The sequence below is a fragment of the Balaenoptera musculus genome, chromosome 6 (assembly GCF_009873245.2).
Source record: "Balaenoptera musculus isolate JJ_BM4_2016_0621 chromosome 6, mBalMus1.pri.v3, whole genome shotgun sequence".
Classification (NCBI taxonomy): domain Eukaryota; kingdom Metazoa; phylum Chordata; class Mammalia; order Artiodactyla; family Balaenopteridae; genus Balaenoptera; species Balaenoptera musculus.
Genome location: NC_045790.1, coordinates 108227797 through 108248218, shown reverse-complemented (window position 1 = coordinate 108248218; position 20422 = coordinate 108227797). Strand labels below are relative to the sequence as shown.

Below are 20422 nucleotides of genomic sequence, written 5' to 3'. Positions count from 1 at the left end.
CAAGTATAAGGGCGGGGGTTCCCAACCTTTTAGCGTTGAGAAACTCTCCTGATGTCTAACTTCCTGGGACCCCTTCCTCTTCCTCATATGGTGCTGATGACTATAATCCTTCTTCTTTCCTTTAAAATAGAAATCATTCTTCCCCCACCCAAAGATTATAACTGGCCTGGCCTGATTTATTACCTTAAAGTAGTGGAGAGTTGAGAACTTCTAAAGAATTTTACGATCTTCCCAGAATAAAGTTAAAAACCCCATGTTCTGGATGCTTGGGGAGCCTCCCATCTCGTCCCACCCATCCATGGCAGGGGACCCTCTCTCTTCTCCCCTGCAGGAGTCTGGGAATAGCCCTCAGGCCTTGGGGCCCATAAGGACTCATCTCCCTTGCCTTTTCTCCCACTGTCACCTTTACCTGGCATGACCTCTCCATGCCCACCTATCTATCTAGTGTTTAAATAAGGATTGCTAAGTGCATACAATGGAATGCCATCTTTTAAAAATCCTCACAATTGGTGATTCTTCCAACGAAGTAGTTGCGAGGACCCTGTGAGATGAGGCGGGGAACGTCTGGCGTGGTACCTGGATGTGGTACCCACTCCATAAATGGTAGCTATACCTGGGTCTTCACGGAGCAGACTTCTTGCCAATCAGGTCTCAAAGTGTCACCTCCTCCGAGAGGCCCTCCCAGATCACCTTCCTAGGTGGCACCTCCCCCACACACACCTGTCACTCCATCCCCTCGTCCTATTATATCATCTTAATGCTTAGCACTCCCTGAAGCCATCTTGTTTATTATCTTTCTCCCTCCAGCTCTGTGAGCACAGGGATCTTAACTATCTTGTTTACTGACGTACCCCCAACACCTACAATAGTGCCTGACGTAGCAGGTGCTCCGTATATTTGTTTTTCATTTTTATTTTTCAAATTTATTTAATTTTTTTGGCCTTGCTGTGCAGCTTGCAGGATCTCAGTTCCTCGAACAGAGCCACGGGCAGTGAAAGCCCGGAATCCTAACCACTAGGGCACCAGGGAACTCCGTTTTTCATTTTTATGTTTTTATTATTTTTAAAAAAATTTATTTATTTATGTTTTGGCTGCATTGGGTCTTCGTTGCTGCGTGCGGGCTTTCTCTAGTTGCAGCGAGTGGAGTCTACTCTTCGGTGCGGTGTGCAGGCTTCTCTTGTTGCGGAGCACCGGCTCTAGGCGCGCGGGCTTCAGTAGTTGTGGCACGCAGGCTCTAGAGCGCAGGCTCAGTAGTTGTGGCGCACCGGCTTAGTTGCTCTGTGGCATGTGGGACCTTCCCGCACCAGGGCTTGTACCCATGTCCCCTGCATTGGCAGGCGGACTCCCAACTACTGCATCACCAGGGAAGTCCCTGTTTTTCATTTTTAAATCAACTTTATTGAAGTAGAATTTACATACAATCAAATGCACCCCTTTTAAGTTGTATAGTTTGATGAGTTTTGACAAATATGTACACCTGTGTAACCGTCAAGGCAAAGACCATTTCCATTCATCTCAAAATTTTGGCCCTGATTTTTTTTGCGGTCAATTCCCCTCTACCCTGCTACATTTTTGTGTGTGTGAATTGAACTAATCTTGAATTAGAGGGGACTGGCCCCAAGGTCTGGGGAGAGCTAGTCACATGTTTACAATGCCTTTCCACTACTACGATCTTGTTTCACATGTGAGGCCATGGGTGCTCAGAAGGGCTAGGTGGTGACACGTGACAGGGGGTCTTCAAAGCCAAGAGGGAGAGCCCCCTGGGCTAGGGGCCTGGCACGCTGGGAAGTGTGTGGGTGCTCCAGGCTCACAGGCCTGTGTGCACCATGGAGCCTGGCAAAAGGCTGGCTTGTGGCCCCACCTCTACCCCAAATGGCCCAGGCCTCCAGGCCAGCTGAGGAGATGCCCTGCGGTGTTCAGATGTCAGCTACCTCCATCTACCCACCTCCCAGAGCAGAGCAGGCCTTTCCAGTCCCTATAGTTTGGGCCATGGGAAAAAGGAAATAAGGCTAGCAGCACCACTGGTGGCTCAAAGAGAACCAGACACTGGGTGTCAGCAGACTTGGCCTCTGGCTGGGTTCTGCCTCCACCTTGCTGAGTGACCTTGGCAAGTCACTTTCCCTCTCTGGGCCTCAGTTTCTGTCTCTGTAGAAGGAAACTAATAATCTCTGCCAGCTTGACTTCAACTCCACCTGATAATTCTCTGCTGCGTGAATACATTCTGCTCTTCAAAGCCTGTGCCTCTGCCTGTGCTTTCCCCACTCCCTGGAATGCTGTTCCTCAGTATCTGCTGTCAAAATTCTGGTTTTTCCAACTTGTAGTTCTGGCACTACTCCTTCTGTGATTTTCCTCAAGACAGAATGTTCTGTTCCTTCCTCAAGTTTCTCTATGCTCTCGAGGGCAGGGATTGTAACGAATAGTAGAATGGTGGGTTCTGTCTACTGAGATGACCCATCGTGTGCCAGGTGCTGTGCTAATCACTCTGCTATCTCATTTAATCCTCACAACAAAGCATCATTATCCTCAGTTGACGGATGAAGAAACTGAGGTTCACAATAATGCCACTTGTCCTGAGTCCCAGAGCAGGTAGGACAGTCTGCATCCTCTCTTTTCATCCCCAGCATCTTGCAGAGGGCCTAGCAAGCAGGCATTTATCACTGAATGCATGAAGAGTGCCTAGATAAGCGGTCCCCAACATTTTTGGCACCAGGGACCGGTTTCGTGGAAGACAATTGTTCCACAGACTTGGCAGGGCAGTGCGATGCTTCAGGCAGTAATGGGAGTGATGGTTCAGGAAGTAATGCGAGTGATGGGGAGCAGCAGATGAAGCTTCGTTCGCTCCCCCCGCCGCTCACCTCCTGCTGTGCGGCCCGGTTCCTAACAGGCCACTGGCTTAGATCACATTAGTCAACTTCAAACTTACCTTCTGTGGCGTTGACAGGACTGAAGCACCTGTGCTTAGTAAAGTTAATTTTTATTATCATCATTTTCTGCCTATGTCAGAGTTACAATAAGAGCTGTCCAATTACAGGGTGGGGCACACTGACAAGTTAAGTACTCAGTCACCGGAGTAAGCAAGCAGAAACTGGGTGACTCTTGGTATGCAGTACAGGAGGTCTGAGCATCAGCAACCAAAGGATGACCTCTGCTACCGCAGTCCATGATTTGGGGATCCCAGGGGTTAACCTGTCTCCCCTACCAGCTTGGGGTATAGTGTGGGTAGAATTGAAACACATTGCCCTGCTACCCGTGACCCAATCATGCCCAGCCCCGCAGGCCCGGTACCCAAAGTCCATGCTGGTCCGCTGGTTTTGAATCTGAGTCTTTTACAAACTGTAAAGTATTTTTTTTTTTTTCTATTCCTGACTTGCCCTGTCTCACAAGCCACTTCCCAACTGAAATACCCATATGCCGAGCCTGAGGAATGTCCGCCTGGCACTGGGACCAGGGGTGCCTTTGGGCCGGAGCCTTGCCTGCACCTCCCTTTTCCCTGCACTATTGTGCGAGATAGGAGGGCACACCTTCTGGGGCAGGTCGGCTCAAGGCCAGGGAACTTCCCGAGGGCTGGCGGCGGCGGGCGGGGCTGGGGGCAGGGGAGCAGGGGCGGGAGGAGTGTGTCTAGGCGTCGCCTACCGGTCCCCTACGTCCTCCTCGGCGTGATTCTCTTCCCAAGCGGGTCGGGCAGGGGGTGACACTCAGGCTGGAGCCCCCCAGGCACTCCCGTTCTTTCAGATGCCCCCACCAGCCCCATCTCTTTCTTCGTTTTGATCACGGTCCGGTGCGCCTCCCTCTGCGTCTCTCCTCGGTCTCCCTTTCTCCGACCTTCTCTTTGTTTCCGTCTCGCGGGCGGTCCCGGCATCCCCGGCCCCCTGCCCCGCCCGCCAGCCAACCCGCCAGCCCTCCAGCCCGCCAGCCTGCCAGCCACCGAGGGGGCGGGGCTCAGCTCTGGGGGCGTGGCCTGGCGGGGCGGGGCCGCGGGCTGGGGCGCGAGGCGGAGGCGGTCAGCGGACCGACGCTGCTAGAGCCGAAGCGTGAGCCGGGCGAGGCCGCAGCCAGGGGAGGCAGGAGCGGCGGGAGCAGGGCTGGCCGGCTCCATGGCGCCAGTGGCGCCCGTCTGAGCAGCGCGGGCAGCGTCAGGAGGCGGCCGGGTCGGGCCGCGGCTCTTATTCACCATGGGGGACGTGCTGTCCACGCACCTGGACGACGCCAGGCGCCAGCACATCGCAGGTGAGTCCCGCGCAGCGCAGCGCGCGCAGGGGGTCCGGGGGGGAGCCCCCGGCCACGCCCCCATCCCGGCCAGCCTGCCGGGGTCTCGGGAGAGTCAGGCCCCGGGCAGGGCGGGAGTGGCTGGGGACCAAGACTGTTGTCCAAGCTTGTTTCTTCTACGTCTGAGCGCCCCTTCCCGGCCCCTTCTGAGGCCGCCCTTCCCCCTCCCGGGGGAACTCGAACTCCCACCCACCTCTTGGAGCCGGGTCTCGTCGGATCCCCCAACACACTACCGCGGTCGAGCTATGGGAGGGGTCGCAGCCTCCCCTTAACCTTGGGTATCCCCGCCCGGAAGCGGTCCAGGCCCACTCGGCCAGCGTGTCCTGACCTTCCCTGGCTGTCCCAGTCCCCCGCTCGCCCTGGCCCCAGCCCCAGTACACGTGGCCGAGGCTCCCAGGGGATTGGCCCATCAAGGCCTGAGACTGAGCCTGGGGAGTGGGCTTAGGATAGATGGGATACACAGGAGGGGTGGGTCAGAATCCCTGTCCTTGGACTCCGGCACAGCAGGGTGCTTCTGCTGGCAGCTTGTTTAGGGGGCTGGTCAAGGCCGGAGCCCAGCCTCTTCAGCCCCCTCCTTCAGCCACCCCTGCACAGTGGCCACTTCTCAGAAGGGCAGCTGTCCCCTCCCCCTTCCCCCTCCCTGGGGAAGCCCAGGGACTGCAGCAGGGTCCTGGGTTCCTCCTCCCCAAAACTCAGAGAGTGGAGAGAGAGGGCTGCCTGGGAAACTCAGTTCTGCGTGAGGCTGCCTGGGTGGAACCCCAGCATCTGTTTCCCAGCCATGAGATCCTGGACAAGTCTCCTAATGTCCTGGCCCCTCACAGTTTTCTCCTCTTCGAAATGGGGTGAATGATTTCTTCCTTATTAATAGACTTAAGTGAGCTAATTCACATGGCTTGCTTAGCACAGCCTGGCATAGAGGAGACCCCAGTGCATGGGGTGCTGGTCCATGGAGGATGGAGGGGGAAGCCTATGGAAAGAGGAGGCCATTCCTCTTGGCTGAATCTGCCTTCCTCTGTCTGGTGGACCCAGAGCACGGTGTCCGCCTACACTTACCATGATGTGTCCTGCAGTTCTCTAGAATTTCAGCAGCTGTGTTCTGCCACTCAGACCCCTGCAGAACAGGAACCAGGGGTCCCTTAATGCCGGGTTCCCACCCCAGCTGGGCACAAAGGTTTGTCCTGTGACTGTGGTCCTGGGCTCACAGCCTGAGATCCCACTTTGTGCCAGGCCTGGGCCCGGGCCCAGTGGTGAGGGTGATGAAGAAATGAGTCAGACCCTCTCCAGCGTCAGACCAGCAGGGGGTTAAGTCCTGGAATACTTACTTGTAGGACAGGCCTGGACTCTGGGAGGAGGAAGGCCTGGGCGGAGTCTTCCTGTCCCCTCCCTGTTGGTGGCAGCCTCCTGGGGCTCTGTTAACAGTCCATCCATTCACGACCTCCTGTTGGGGCCCCTCACCCGGCCTGGTTGGGGTGTGCTGCGCCTTCTTTGGTGGGGTTTTTCCTCCCTCCACACCCAGCTCTGGCTCTCCCCCTCTTCCCGCCTCCTGGGCTGAGAACTGCCACTTCACAGGGGAGGAGACTGAGGCCACAGAAGGTGAAGTGTCCTTTCCTGGACAGGGTTGGGTTTGTTTTGTGGATGCCAGGCTCGGTGGAAGAGGGCTGTGCCCACTCAGAGCCTGCTGACCTCTTTCTTCTTAACACTTCGGTGCTATTAATAGCCCTCCTTAAATGCCTCAAATTCCTGGTCCAGACTCACCTGAGGGGACTCCTTCAGTACCAGGTGGGAGGGGAGGAAACCAGCGAGCCTCCAGCCCCCTTCCACAGAAGGGAGCTGCCTCGGAAATCTCTGTTGTGGGGAATGGGGGCGTGCTTTGCCACCTCCAGTGATCCTCGCATCCTCCTCACCCCACCCACGGAGCAGCTAGAGCAGCCAGCACTTTCCTGCAGGACAATTAAAATTCCAGAGCCCTTCCGACCCAGGGACCCAGGGCCGCCCCGTAGAGAAGTCAGCTGTGCTCCGAGCTCGAGGCCTGTTCCTGGTCGGGTTCTGTGGCTTGGCCAGTGGCTCCCGGGGATTTGCACCCGCCCTGAGGAGGTGAGCTGGTGAGTGCCAGCCTGCAAGTCCTGGCAGGGGTCAGGCGCGCTCCTGCCCATGGTGCTGTTTTGCTGTCACGGCGCCTTTCATCCTGGGATTTCAAAGCTCCTGGCAAGCAGGGACTTGTTCTCACACCAGCGGCCCCGTGGGGCTAGTGGCAGGATGATTCTCTTCCTTCTTTCATGAGGGAGTTTGTGTGGAGGAAGAACCCTGGCCTGGGAGCCAGGAGGCCTGCATAACCTCAGGCAGCTGCTTACTTTCTTCAGTCTGTTTCTCACTGTGACTGAAAGGGTGTCTTCCCTGCGGGCCATAGTCCCTTCCAGCTCTGAGGGCCTAACCATCCCAAAGTTTCCCCACAAATCTCCTCAGATTTGAGCCAGCTCAGGGTCCCAACATTGACTCCACGGCATGTTAGCTGGCATGACCTTGGGCCAGCATCTGAATCTCAGTGTTCTTATCTGTAGAATGGGAATAATGAGATAATGCAGGTCAGAAACTTGGCCCAGTGCTTGGGGCATAGTAAGTGCTTAGCAAACAACTGCCATTATTATTGAGATTGTTCTTTACCCTCTGTTCTTGAGAGTGACCAGGTGTTTGGAGTTTGAAGCAAGCAACTGTAGCTGGGGTTTAGGTCCTGTTTCTCTGAGGTTTGTCCAGTCCCTGGGGTCAGGGTTGATGCTGGTTTCTGGGATGCAAGAATCCACCTGGGTTTTTAGAAACCTTGATTACCTTCTGTGTTGGCATATGTGTGAGATGGATGTGGGCTATCGAGTGGGTCCAGAGAGCAGTGAGGGGGGGACCCATATGACAAGGAAAGAACTAAGACGTGGAGAGGTGGAGGGGAGGGTTAGGCCAACTCACACCTTCTACCTGGCGCAGAGGCCAGGACAAGAACAAGAGTGGAAGTGCCCGCTGGCTCCTATCAGTGCTGTAAGAGGGGTTCTTTGCATGTGGTCTGAGCCACATAAACCAAGATGGAGCAGGTGAGGGAGTGAGCTCATTGTTGCTCGAGGTATGCAAGTAGGGGCTGGGTGCCGTGCCCTTGGCAGGAAACCTGGCCCTGCTTGGTGTGGGTCAGGGGGATGGGGGCTCTGCCTCAAGGACGGACTTGAAAGACTCAATCATTACTCCAGAAATGCTGTTGATCAAGATGAAATTGTGGGGGCCAAGGAACCACCCCCCCAGCACACACACACACACACACACACACACACACACACACACACACAGTGCCCTAAGGTTTATTATCCGAGAGCGCTCGTGCAGAAGTTTGCCAGTGCCTGTGCCCCTCCTTTCTGCCGGCCTCACCTTTCCCCTTGCTAATTCTTTTTTTAAATAGCAGCTTTATTGAAACGCAATTCACCTGCCAGCCAATTCACCCACTTAAAGTGTACCATTCAATGGTTTTTTGTATATTCACAGAGTCGTGCAACCGTCCCCACAATCGATTTTAGAACATTACGTCACCCATCAAAGAAACTCTCCACCCATTAGTAGTCACCCCCGCTTCCCCCTCAGTTCTTCCCAACTCTAGGCAACCACTGCTAATGTCGTCTGATTGCAAAAGTAACACACACGCAAGCAATGTGGGAGTGGAAAGTGAAAAAAGCAGAGCTCTTCCATCTTCCCTCCCTTCAATCCCACTGCCCGGAAGAAATCCCTCAAGATTGGTGTGTCACTGTTTCCAAACGCCCATCTCTGTGTACATACACATTTAACTCTGTTTATAGAAAGAGGTCCAATTATATGTTTCTGTGGTTTGACTTGTTTCACTCAGTATATTGTGGATACCCTTCCATGTCAGAACACGTGAGTCTGCCTTCTTCTGTGGGTGGGTTTCTTTCTGTGCGTGGCGAGGTTTGTTTACCCAGACCCCTGTTAACCGACGTTGGGTTGTTTCCAGTGTTTTGCTAGTAATCACGGTGCTGCCCGAACCTCCTTGCACATATCCTGCACCAGGTTCCGGTGACAGAGCGGCCAGAGAGCAGTGAGGGGGGGACCCATATGACAAGGAAAGAACTAAGACTTTTTATAAAATGGAACTCCTGGGTCACGTTTTGATGTGTTGACACAGAGCCTCTGAAAAGACTGTAAACATTTGACACTCCCTCCTGACAGCATGTGGTACTTCAGTACCAAGTATTATCACCCCTTTTGACAATCAGATATGAGAAAGGGGGTATCTTTTTAATTTATTGAACAGAATAATTAATATCTTTCCTCCAAGTTGATTTTAAAAACCTGCCTTTCCTCATTCGGGCAGTGGTTGAAGGTCCCAGGAGTTTAGGGGTGGAGGGGTCCGCATTTGGCCGCGCCCCCGCCCAGGTGCTTGGCTTCCTGGATGCAGCCGTGGGCTTTGCAGGGAGCCCAGGCTGGCCGGAAGCAGTGCTCCCCCCTCAATCCCCCCCCCCCCCACTGCTGCCCTTAGCCAAGGTCTGGGTCAGCCCCTGGGGGTAAAGCGTCTGGGGATTCTGCCCTGCTCTTGTGTCGTCTTACATAACGTGCTTTTGTTGGCGTTGACCCTGCCCTCCCCCTCCATCCAGCCTCCACTCGTCTGTTCCTTTCCCACTGCTGGGGCCTGAGCTCCGGCCTCGCCTGCTCAGAGCTGCCTCCCATCTCACCCCTCCATCCTTCCCACACATGCTGCCAAAGAGACCTTTCTAAACCCAAACTGGGCCATGGGCCTCCCTTCCTGCCGCCTGAGGAACGAGGTTTAGAGACAAAATTAGGAGTCACTCACCACCATCCTGCAATAACTTTATTCTTTCGTGGTATTTCCCTTCTGTGTTTATTACACATTACTGAGACCATGACTCAATTTGTGCCTTGCTCCTTGCACTAAACGATTCATAATAAACATCTCTCCCAGGTCATTAGACCCTCCCTGGAAGCGTCCTCCAAAGCTACATCTTGTTCCACCTGAGGCCATCCATGCAGACGTTTTTCTTAGCCTTTCCCCTAATGTAGGACATTGCCATGCTCCAGTGTGACCAAATAGGTGGTTTTCAGGGGCACACTGAGTCACTGTGTTTGTTTCCTTTCCCGCTCTGGTCAGCTTCCCTGCTGAAGAAAGACTCATCCTCTTGCCCTACTCCCCCTCCCCACCCCCCAGCCTGCTTCCACCAACCTGGGCGTTTCAAGGCAGGTCCGTTCCTGGGAGGCCCGGACACCTCTGAGCATCTTTCCTGGGAGCGGGCTCAAAGGAGCTGCCGTGGAGCTGGGGACACGGACTGATGCCCATGGCGTCTGGGTGTGACCGCGTAGGTCCTGCCGCTTCCCCAGCCTGCAGCCTGCACGGAGTCCACTGATCTGTCTCCTGCCTGAGGATGGTCGTTGATGGAGTGCGCCCCACCCCCACCCCACCTCCAGCTCTGAACCTGTAAGATTAGCCATTGTTTAACCGAGCACTTACTCTGTGCCAAGCCTTCCTTTGTCTCTTTGCATCTGCACCCTCCACCTCCCTCCCCAGCATTTTACAGGCCGTGGTTAGGGGCGCGGGGGCAGAGCAGGTTAGTGGCAGGAGGACGGCATGGAAAAGGCCCCAAACAGAGGCAGGCGGTGGGGAGAGGGAGCTGGGAAGGGGAGGAGCCGAGTGGGAACAGCGGCATGTGTCAGAGGCTGGGTTGCGCAGATCTGTCCTCCCGTCGTTACTCGGCCGGACTCAAGTCTGCCTTTGGCCGGTCCTGCCCTCCTGCCGGCGCCCCCTCCTCCTCCGCAGGCAGAGCTCATGACTCACTCCAGCCCGGGTCTCCTCGTAGCATCCTCCTGCGGTTGGTCGCAGAAATTCCTGAGCTGCTTTTCCTTCCCCTGCCCCACCCCCACCGACTTCCCTGCCTGAGGAAGAAGGGTTTTCTGTCGAAGGTGCTGGGCAGAGTTTGAAGGAAAGATGAAGGCAGATGCCTAGGTTTAAAACCCTCGAGGGTGGAGCAGAGCCATGCCCCTCTTCTGATAGGATCTTAGGGCTTGAGTCATGGAACACTGCAATCCTCTGATCTCCCAGATTTTAAAACTGGAAGAACAGGAAGTGCCCATCTCTCCAGGGCACCTGGTTCCACCCCCTGGGAACCATCTCGGTTTTTTTTTTTTTTTTTTTTTACCATCTCGGTTTGGAGGTGTGCTACCTCTGGCCCACAGAGGTGAAGGGACCAGCCTGGTGACACAGTGGCTAGTAAGTTAGAAGGAAGCAGGGAGTCCAGAGGTCTGGGCAAAGCTGTGCGTTCAGACTGCTTGGGTGCGAGTCTGAGCTTTGCCACTCGATGGACCGGTGTTTGGGGACAGGTTGACCACCCACTCTGAGCCTCAGTGTCTTCCTTCCTTTAAAGAGGATGAGACTGCTGGCTTCTCAGGGCGTAGAATCAAGAGTGACAGCCCCTGCACAGTGCAGCACGGGGCTGGTGAGTGGTGAGAACACAGCGCGTGGTAGCTCTTATCATGGACACTACCTGGAGGGAGATGGGCCAGGTCTGTCCTGTAGCCTCAGGCACCCAGCCCCCTGCCATGTGTTCCAGGAAGTTGGCATGCCCCAGGTTGAGGAGCACCAGCCTGTGGCCCTGGACATCTGCAGCGGTCAGCAGGCACCTGGAGGGTGGTGAGACGGGCTGTGGTTACACAGGAGAGTCAGTCAGCAGCATTGCCTGCTCTGTGTCCGATGTTGGGCAGGGCCCAGGAATGAAGGGGCAAAAGACAGATGGGAACACACCCCCCCCCCCTTGCCTGGCCACGTGTCCAGAATTATATGCTTGATCTGGGTCTCGAGCCTGGTCCTGTTGACTTTTTGCTGTGTGACTCTGAACCAATGGCTGTGCCTCTCTGTGCCTTATCTTCCCATCTGTGACCCCCCAAGACCAGTATCTACTTATGGGAGTTCTCTGCCTCTGAAAACCTTTTCCTAGTGGTCTTAGGTACCTTCTAAAGGCAGGGCTGGGTGGGTTTGGATGTAAGAAGTTGAGGGAGAGGGTCGCCGTCTGCATCCCTGTGAGAGCCTACAGGCATGTGATGAGCTCTTGCCCCAGACACACTTGGTCATTCTTTTATTCATTCAGTCAGTAGTTACTGAGCTCCTACTGTGTGCCAGGCACTGTGCTAGACACCAGGGACACACTGATACCCAAACTCTGACACAGCCCCTGCCCATGTGGCGCTGCCTGTCTGGCTGTCCCTCTTCAGGGTGAGGAGTGTTCTCGGGCCGGGGTGGGGCGGGGGGGAGACCTTCAGCAGGAAAGTGTGAGAGGGCAACTGGCCCAGTGGGTGAGGGAGGGATGGGGTGAAGAGGAGGGAGCCACATAGGCTGGCCCTAAAGAAGAGGGGACTTTGTCCTGAGTGTGCTGGGGAGGCCTAGGAGGGTGGGTGAGAGGGGAGCCCAGTGGTGAGAGGGGCCCAGACCAGTGCGGATGGGGTACAGTCAGGGGACGTGTGTGTGTGTGTGTGTGTGTGTGTGTGTGTATAGGGGTGATGGAGCAACCAGGCCTTGGTGATGGTGATGTGTGAGGTTGGGAAGATCTGGTGCCTGTTCTTGGCCCTGTGGGATTGATGGACCCCCCCATAGGCTGTTTTATTGAGGTAGTCAGGAGTCCTAGCTGCCCCTGCTCCCATTCCTTTGATGACAGGAGACTCACTCTCTTCCTCAGCAGCTCTGAGTATGAGAACCTTTGCTTCCAGGGGCAGAGTGGGAAGAGGGTGGGCCTGGATTCTGAGGACCTGACTTCGAGATCTTGTCTCAACTGCCCCGTCATTTGGCAGGTGCCTTCCCTTCCCCTGGCCTCAGGTTCCTCATCTGTAAAGTGGGCCTAAGGTAGCCCAGATGTGCTCGGTTATTGTGAGGGATCAACGAGCTGATGTGGGAAGTGCTGGCTCCTGCCATGACCAGTCATTACCGTTGCACATCATCCTCGATAGGACACTGGCCGAGGGAGTCCTTCCTCTCAGGGGAACAAAAGTGCAGGGCATGGGCCAGGGTGCGGGGTCCACCTGCAGGGCCAGGGGCTCCAGTGGGTAACCAGGCACCCAGGAGGGGCAGAGGAAAAATGAATTGTGGTTTGGAAAGTGTGAACCCCACTTTCCCACCCACACATCTGTGGCCAAGCCAGCCGCAGCTGCTGTCCTTCCTCCCCACGCCTGACAGAGCTGCTTGTGTCCAGCCAAGTTTGTGAAGCCAGAATCTTCTAGAAGAGGAGTCCCTTGGGCAGGAAGCTACTCACCCTCTTGTGCTTTACCTGCCTCTAATCCTTCCCACCTGCCAGGAGCCATTTATGGGTGCAGCCTGGGAGGCAAGAGTCTCAGGGCTGGTGCCAGGTGACCTCTGGCAAGTCCTTCTTCCTCTCTGGCCCTGCTTTGCCAATCTGTGCAATGGGGCGCTAGCACAATCTCTAATACCCTCCTGGCTCTGACCTCTTGGGAGCCTGTGGGCCTTGGGCTGTGTTGAAAGCACAGAGCAGGTGCCCAGCAATTATTTATTGTGTGATGCCATCTTGCTGTGGAGGGAAAGAGCCCGCTCTGAAAACTGTCTTGTGCTGGGCCTGAGCTGGGTGGTGGGGATGAAGCAGTGACGCGAGCCCTGATCTCATGGGACTCGTGCCATCCAAGACGCTTCCATCAAGCTGAACGCAATGTGGTTTGTGTTACAAAGACAGTGGATCTTTATGTTTTCTAAAGTGCATGTTGGTTTTAAATTTGGTCAGCCCAACTCAAGAGGCAGCATGTCTGGCCCTGACCAGGAGGCAACTGGCTTCTGCCAGCAAAGGCCCCGGTGGCCTTGGGCAAGTTACTCTCCGCCTTCAGTAAAATGGGAAGGTGATCCCTGCCTCTGGGGCATGTGAAGATTCTGGGAGGCAGTTGCTCCTGGCACATGGAACCCGCTGGGTAAATGGCAGTTCCATTTAGCTGAGTCCTAGGTGGAGCAGTGTCATCTGCCCGCCAGGGATTTTAGGAGTGATGGGACCTCCAGAGGGGCGTGGGCTGACAGTTGCACTTCTGTTTCCATTTTTGGTTTTGCTTTTTTGTTTGTTTTTTTGGAAGTGTTTGCTGGAGAGGAGTGGGAAGGGGAGAAAAGAGAACAGGGCTGAAGCTTTGGGGAGTCTGGGCCCCACTGGGCTGCGGAGCTGCGGTTACCATGGAAGGCTCGCTCGTGGCCTGGCCTGCTCAGGCCACAGCTCCCCCTGGCCTTGAGTTTGGAGCTTGCTGATGGGCTGTGGCTGCTTTCCTTTTTCTGGCCCAGACCTCCCTGCTCGCCAGGAAGGACCCTTTGCAGTCATCTGACCAATCCCCTCCTCCATTTCATAAGTGAGTAAACTGAGGCCCAGAAAGAGGAAAGGACATTCCCAGGGTCTCAGAGGCTGCAGACCTGGGACGGGAACCCGGGGCCCTTTCCATTCCTGGACACCCCAGACAGCAAAGGCTGGTCAGGAAGGAGCGATGGGCCTGGGTGGGGCTGTGAAGGTTATAATTTTGAAAACTGAGTAAACAAACAAGCCCTCTATGAGAGAAGCGGCCCTGTGCTGGCCTCACAGATAGGCCTGTGTGTGAGGAGACAGCCCAGGCCTGTCCACATGCAGACAGCTAGGTGTTGTGGAGGATTAAAAAAAGCCAAGCTACCTTCCCCTCCACCCCCACTGCCATATTTCAGGCTGCCAGGAAAAGGAGCGGGGAGAGGCCTGGTCCCCCAGGACGACCACTGCTCAGCCCGGCCGAGGGCAGCCCTCCGGGCTCTCCTCAGCACGGTCACGGCTCACTGGGGGGCTTTGGGCAGGGGGCTTCCCCTCTCTGGGCCTCAGTTCCCCCGTCTCGAAAATGGGGGTGATTCCATCTCTCAAGGAGGGTGGCGGGGGGCAGGGGGTGGGACACGATTTGGGCTGAGTGGCTGGCTGAACACAGCGAGCCCTTTCTCTCCCCCTGACCTGAGTCTTTGTGGCCAGAGGTGAGGCCCCCTTCTCAGGGCAGAAGGGTTACTTTCTCAGGCCTGCCTCCTCCTGGGAGACAAACCTCCACTCCGAGTCGGGCTGTAGCAGGCCACCCAGCTCAGCTTTCCTGTTTTCCTGTTGAAATTGTGGCAGAATCTGAGAGGAGGTGCTTCTGGGGCCTGCCCTGCAGGCTGGGGGCCGGGCCGCGGTCAGGCCTGGAGCCCCCCAGGGAGGGGCTCAGCAGACTTCCTGTGTGATTAGGGGCAGAGCCTCTCGGCTCCCCTCCTCTCTTCCTGAGTCCCCCGTGTGGCTTGAGAGTCCAGCGCCGTGGAGGGGAGCTCGGCCTAGCCTCCACACTGGGCCTCATTTTCCACCGGGGTTCAATGAAAGATTTGGGCGAGAGCCTCTTGGGGGTCCTCTGGGCCAAGTTCTAGGCCCTGAGAGGCCTTGCAGGACCCACGGACTAAGCCTGCAGCCCGGAGCGCTGTTCCCTGGACCCACTCGTGGCAGGCTGGGTTGGGGCCTCCTCTGGGTGCCTCATGTGGCTGTGGTCCTAGGTTCTTGTCTGTGATCTGAGCACTACGAGGCAGTGTGGCCTCGAGGGACAGAGCTGGCTCCACTAACTACTAGCCAGGTGCCCCTAGGACAGTTAACTGTGGCTCTTGATGCCTTGGTTTCACCAGCTGTAAAATGGGAATGATAATAATACTACTTCCCTTATTATATTGGATATGCTTTCAATGTAAAGGTTAAATTGCATTATGTACATTTATCAGTTACATTTATGCATATTTAACACAGTACCGGGCATAGTAAATGCTCAATAATCAATAGCTATAATTAAAATTCGTTACTTTAAATTAATTCCTTAGCAGTGAACGAATGAGTAAATGTCCTGCAAGGTTTCCATCTCGCAGCACAGGGACCTGAAGCTATTTGGATGAAGGGTCTGGTGGGTGCAGAGATGTGCGTTGGGGGGTATGGAGGGGCGGGGCAGACGTGGGCAGGGGCACGGCCCTGGCTGGTTCTGACTTCCCCTCTGCCCGTCTGGAAGGAGCGTTTGCCCCCCACCTTGGTCTGAGACCACAGGCCGGGGGTGCGTGCAGCGGCGCTCACACAGCTTCCTCTCTCCCGCGTGTATTCCTCTCAGTCTGACTCACTGGCTTTGAGTCTTTTGTTCTTGTCCTTGAGCCCCAAGGGTGAGGCCGGGAGAGGCAGGGCCCAGGGACTTGATCTTGGGTGGGCCGACCCTCCCCCTGGCTCCCGACCTCTCTGGGCGCTGGGCCTCTGGGACTAAGCCCTGGTGTGACAGGCTGGGGATGGGACACCTGGGTCCTGGCACCCCGACTGACTCACTGTGCGTCAGGCGCAGGGGCACACCTTGACTGAGGGCCCACTGTGTGCGTGGCACCCAAACCAAGCTCGCCCAGGCCCTGCCCACGTAGAGCTAGCTCAAGGTTTGGCTGGAGGGATGCACTGAACAAGTGGTCACCGACCAATCATTAATTAAATAATTATCAGAGGGCACATCGTGATGAAATGACCACGCTCCTAGAGAGCTCGCCCATGTGGGCCCTGCACCAGGCCCGGGAGGAGCTCGGCCACCCGATCTCTCAGCGATGCCTGTTACTTGCCCTCCTGTCACATGAGGAAACAGGCTCCTGCTGGCCCAGGGACTCTCCCAGAGTCCTCCAAGTGGCCCAAGTCCCTTCCCCTCTTGGTGTCTCAGTTCCTGATCAGGAAAACGGGTCCGTCCAGGAGGGGTGCTGTGACAGGCCAGGGTCCTGCTGCTTGGCCCCTCCCAGGGCCTGGGATGTCATCTGGCTTTTAGGACAATGACCACCAGCCTTGGGGACTGCATAGCCATTGAAAGTGAAGATGTGCTGTACGTCTGCAAGTATGTATGTCTGTGCAGGTGTAGAAAAAATATAGAAGGAAATTCATCAACATGTCAATAGAGATTTTGCGGGGGGCGGGTGGATGGATGAGACTCGGGGGGTTCACACCGGGAAGTGGTGGATTGCTTCTCCAGCGTGGAGTCTCTCTGCGCCAGGCAGTGTAGGTGGGCGTGGTGGGAAGAGTGGGGCGAGAGGCGCGTGCGGTTCTCATCCAGCTGGGCGGGTCTGTGACCCACCAGTCCTCCAGCCCTTAGGCACCCCACACCCCACTCACTGCTCCGGCCAGGACGTGGCCCAGGCCCCCGTGTGATGCGCAGGCCCGCTGGGTGCTTAGAGCTGGACGTCAGCTGCTGAAGGTGTGTGAGGCGGAAGGCTGGGCTCGAGGACCCCTTTCTGCAGTGCTCAGGGCTCCCCCTCTGCCTTGTGGCCTCAGCTCTCTGTGTCTCTGTTTCCCCATGTGTAAAATGGGGATGGGGTAACCACCTCGCAGTGTCGTGAGCTTTATGATGGAAGCCATGCCTGGCTCCTGGCACGAAGTGAACCCTCAGAGCTGAGAGTTTCTCAGCCCTTGGGGTCTGGCGTCCCCGCCAAGGTCAGGGCTTCCCTCCCAGAGGAGCCCTGGCAGGCTGGACTCGAGCGACAGGATGGTATTAAGTCAGGTCTTGGCAGTGGGCTCTGACCTCCCCCTCAGACCCACAATGGCTCCCACCTGCCAGCATCCAACAAAGGTCACCTCCTCAGCCCCTGGAGGCTGGACCTTTCAACTCTGAGCTTCCTCAGAGCTCCCCCTTTTATTGTTGTTGTCATTACACAAGCAATATCTAATATCAAAGAAAAATTAGAAAATAAAGAGAAGTAACAGGAAGAAGATGAAAATCTACAGTGGGCTGTGGGCATCTGCATCCTGGTCATCCCCCTGAAGCATGTAGAATGGCTACAAAATATTCCATTATGGCCACAATAGCCTGCCTTTTAACTTGCTCAGCCAAACGCCTATCGCTGGGCACTTGGGTTGTTTCAATTTTTCGTTGTTGCAGGCAGTGCTCTGTTGGACAGCCTTAAATCATTTCCATGGCATTAATCCATCGATCCCACCATTGTTTGAGAGCCTGCTCAGTGCCAGGTCGTGTGTGGGGCTGGGGGTGCCGGATGGGGAGGCAACCATGGTCCTCATCCTCCCAAGGACCCCTTTCTGGGAGGAAGGACCCAGCATGGAACCCCCGCCGAGGTGGGGAGTGAGGGCATCTCTGGGAGCCAAGGGAGCAGCAGTGACCCAGACTTGGAGGGTCAGGGAAGGCTTGTTGGGGAAGGGGATGTGTAGGTGAGACCCAAGGCATGAAGAAAGAAGAGTCATAGGTAGAGGGGCAGCTCTGCGGAGCCCCAGAGCTGAGAGAGTGCAGGTATTTGGGGGAACCAGAATTGCCCAGAAATTGGTTTTGCCGTGGTTCTTGCTGGCCATGGCAGCAGTGCCCCTCATGTGCACTATCCTTTGGTGGTTGTTTTTCAAAGTGCTGGTACATCTGTCCCCCCCAGTGGGGCTGGGATCTTCCTCTAATGGGGGACACAGAAGCAGTGTGGCCTGCCGGCCCCAGGTGAGAGTCCCGCAGACACACCCCCCTCCGTCCCTTCACCTCACCCCAGGCTCAAGTGCAGGGCCTGCTCAGCTCCAATTTCCCAGGCCCTTTGCAGGTGCTGTATCATTTGACAGAATCTGCCAGAAGAGGAAACTGAGGATCCGAGCTTAGGTGACATCTCGGTTTTCGTGACGGGGTGGTGACCTTTTCTGCTGCTGATGTGTGACCTTGGGCTGGCCTGGCTGGCTCCAGGTTCGAGACCCCACCTGTATAGGAAACGCCCTACTGGGATTGGAGAGCCCCTGGCAAACACTGCCTCCGGGGCTGGGAAGGGTCTGTCCCCAGGCCTGAGCTGGCCTTTCTGGAAAACCCCAACCTTTTCCTGTGTTGTAAGATGCCTGGGAGACCGAATCGAGGGCTCTGGTGTAATCTCACATCCAGGGACAGGTTTTATGTGCTCGGTGCTGTGCTTGGTGCTGGGGATAGGTCATGAACGGGACAGACAGGGTCCCTGTCCTCGTGGGGGAAACAGACACTAGTTAATTGTTAAAGCAAAGTTATGCTGATGACTAACGGGGTTCTGCCCTGAATGGGGGGTGTGGCTGTCAGGGACAGTCACAGTCTGAGGAAGGCCTTGAGGGTCCAGCCCGAAGGAGTCCAGGCCCTTCACTGGACAGACGTGCTGGAGAGCCAGGGAGGGTGAGGGACTTGCCCAGGGTCACCCAGTCACGGTCAGGTGCCCAGACTCAGGCCCCAGGGCTTTTTTTTTTTAAAATCTTTTGGCTGCACCACGTGGCATGTGGGTTCTTAGTTCCCCAAGCAGGGCTTGAACCCACGCCCCCTGCGTTGGCAGGGCAGTTCCTTAACCACTGGACTGCCAGGGAAATCCCAGGCCCCAGCGCTCTTAACCCTGCATCATCGCCTGGAATCTGGGCTTGGAATCTGTTGTCACTGCCAGGGGAGACAGTGAGCCCGTCCCCACTCACCCTCAACTGACCCCCGGAGAAGCAGACACAGAACGTGGGCCTGTTGGCCGAGAGCAGTTTCCCATGAAGCACAGGTGGGGGGCATGCAGGCACCTGGAACAAGGAATGTGAAGCTGGCAGGGCCTCCCAGGGGATTTGCCCTTGTACCTTCCCTTCTGGGCCTGCTGGAGCCCGAGGAGACATGCAGCTGGTGACCCCAGGGTGGGGCAGGGCCTGTGTCCTTTGCTGGCTCAGGAGGGCAGGCCACTGGAGTCTTGTTATTTGAATAAACTTTCCATCTTCTGTCTGCATGAAGCCTCTCCATGCCGAGGGTCCCTGGCATTCCAGCCTGGGATTGGGTTTCCTTCTGGCCCAGCAGCGAGCACATGAGTGAATTCTCATAGTGGCTCATCTTCCTTCTCCCTCCCTTCCTGGGCTGCTCTCCCTTTGCTGCTCCCTCCCTGCCTTGAGCCCTCCCCCTGCTCCCACCCCACTTCCCTCTGGACCCAGGGAGCCAGCACTGCAGGCAGCAGTGTGTGTGTGGTGGGGGGGGGGAGAGGGAGGGAGGGATAGAGCGATAGATAGACAGATAGATGGGCAGGGGGATGGGCAGGGGGAGGCAGCAGCTTGGGAAGGAGGCTGACTTGGACTTAGTGAAAAGGATGGTGTCAGAGGGCACTCGGCTAATGAAATGTGCGGGATTTGTGTGTCTGTGTTTAGCCTTTTTTCCATTAGGTTTTGGCCACAGTAACTGGCACTTATTAGTGATTGGCTCTTATTAGAATGGCAGCTGACATTTATCGGGATCTTACCAACAGTCAGGCAGAGTGCCAAACACTACTCACACATTCTCTGATTTGGTCCTCACAACAACTCTTTGAGGTGCATGCTATTTTTAACCCCATTTTATGTATAAAGAAACTGAGGCTTGGGAAGTTCATGGTACCAAAGCTGGGTCTGTCTGTGTTATATCTTTTTTTTTTTTTTTGGCCCAGCGTCGTGGCATGTGGGATCTTGGTTCCCCGACCAGGGATCAAACCCGTGCCCCCTGCAGTGGAAGTGTGGAGTCTCCATCACTGGACCTCCAGGGAAGTCCCTCCCTGTCTGTTTGTGTTGTTACTGCTAACCTCTCTCCTGGGACAGAATCTTCTCCACAGCCTCATTGCCAATTGGCCATCCAGCTTCTGCTTGTATGCCTCCAGTGACAGGGAGCTCCCTACTCTATAGGGGCCACCTGTCCCACCACTGGGCACCTGAGATGGAAAGCCCCTTCTGGAGTCCTGTCTGCCGTGGGTGGGTCACTCGAGAAGGCTCCATTTCGGCTGGGGCCTGGCTATGGCTGGCTTTCCACGGCATCTCTTTTCCTGAGAATTATCCAACTCTTTTGTTTTGGGAGTTGAGCTAGGTCCTCCCTTTTTTCCCTTAACAGTCCTTACCTGGTACTCAGCCCTTTACAGCATCATTCGTCACATACTGAGCAAGCCTGAGCAAACTTGATGTTGAAACCATAGAGGTATTTTCATTAGCATTGATCTGGACGTCTTAGTCAATTCAATAAGACAAGAAAAAAAGAGAGAGAGGTATAAATACAAGATACCAGGAAAGCAAGACACTGTGGTCCCGCCCTGGTGGAGTTCACAGCACTTTCCCATCTAGCCTCGCCCTTGGCCTTGCCACCCTGTGAGGCTCCCTGTGGGAAGTGGAGGTTCAGAGAGACGAGGAACTTGCCC

At 55.7% G+C, this 20422-nt stretch overlaps 1 protein-coding gene across 1 annotated transcript in view; it reads left to right on the top strand.

The window, feature by feature from the left end:
• Window positions 1-4008: 4008 nt before the first annotated feature.
• The window catches only part of NIBAN2 (niban apoptosis regulator 2), a 50399-nt gene continuing 33985 nt past the window's right edge, over window positions 4009-20422 (top strand). Inside the window, exon 1 of the mRNA XM_036854405.1 lies at window positions 4009-4227. Coding sequence (XP_036710300.1) covers window positions 4173-4227 — 55 coding nt within the window. The 5' untranslated portion in view covers window positions 4009-4172. The remainder of the gene's footprint in view (window positions 4228-20422) is intronic.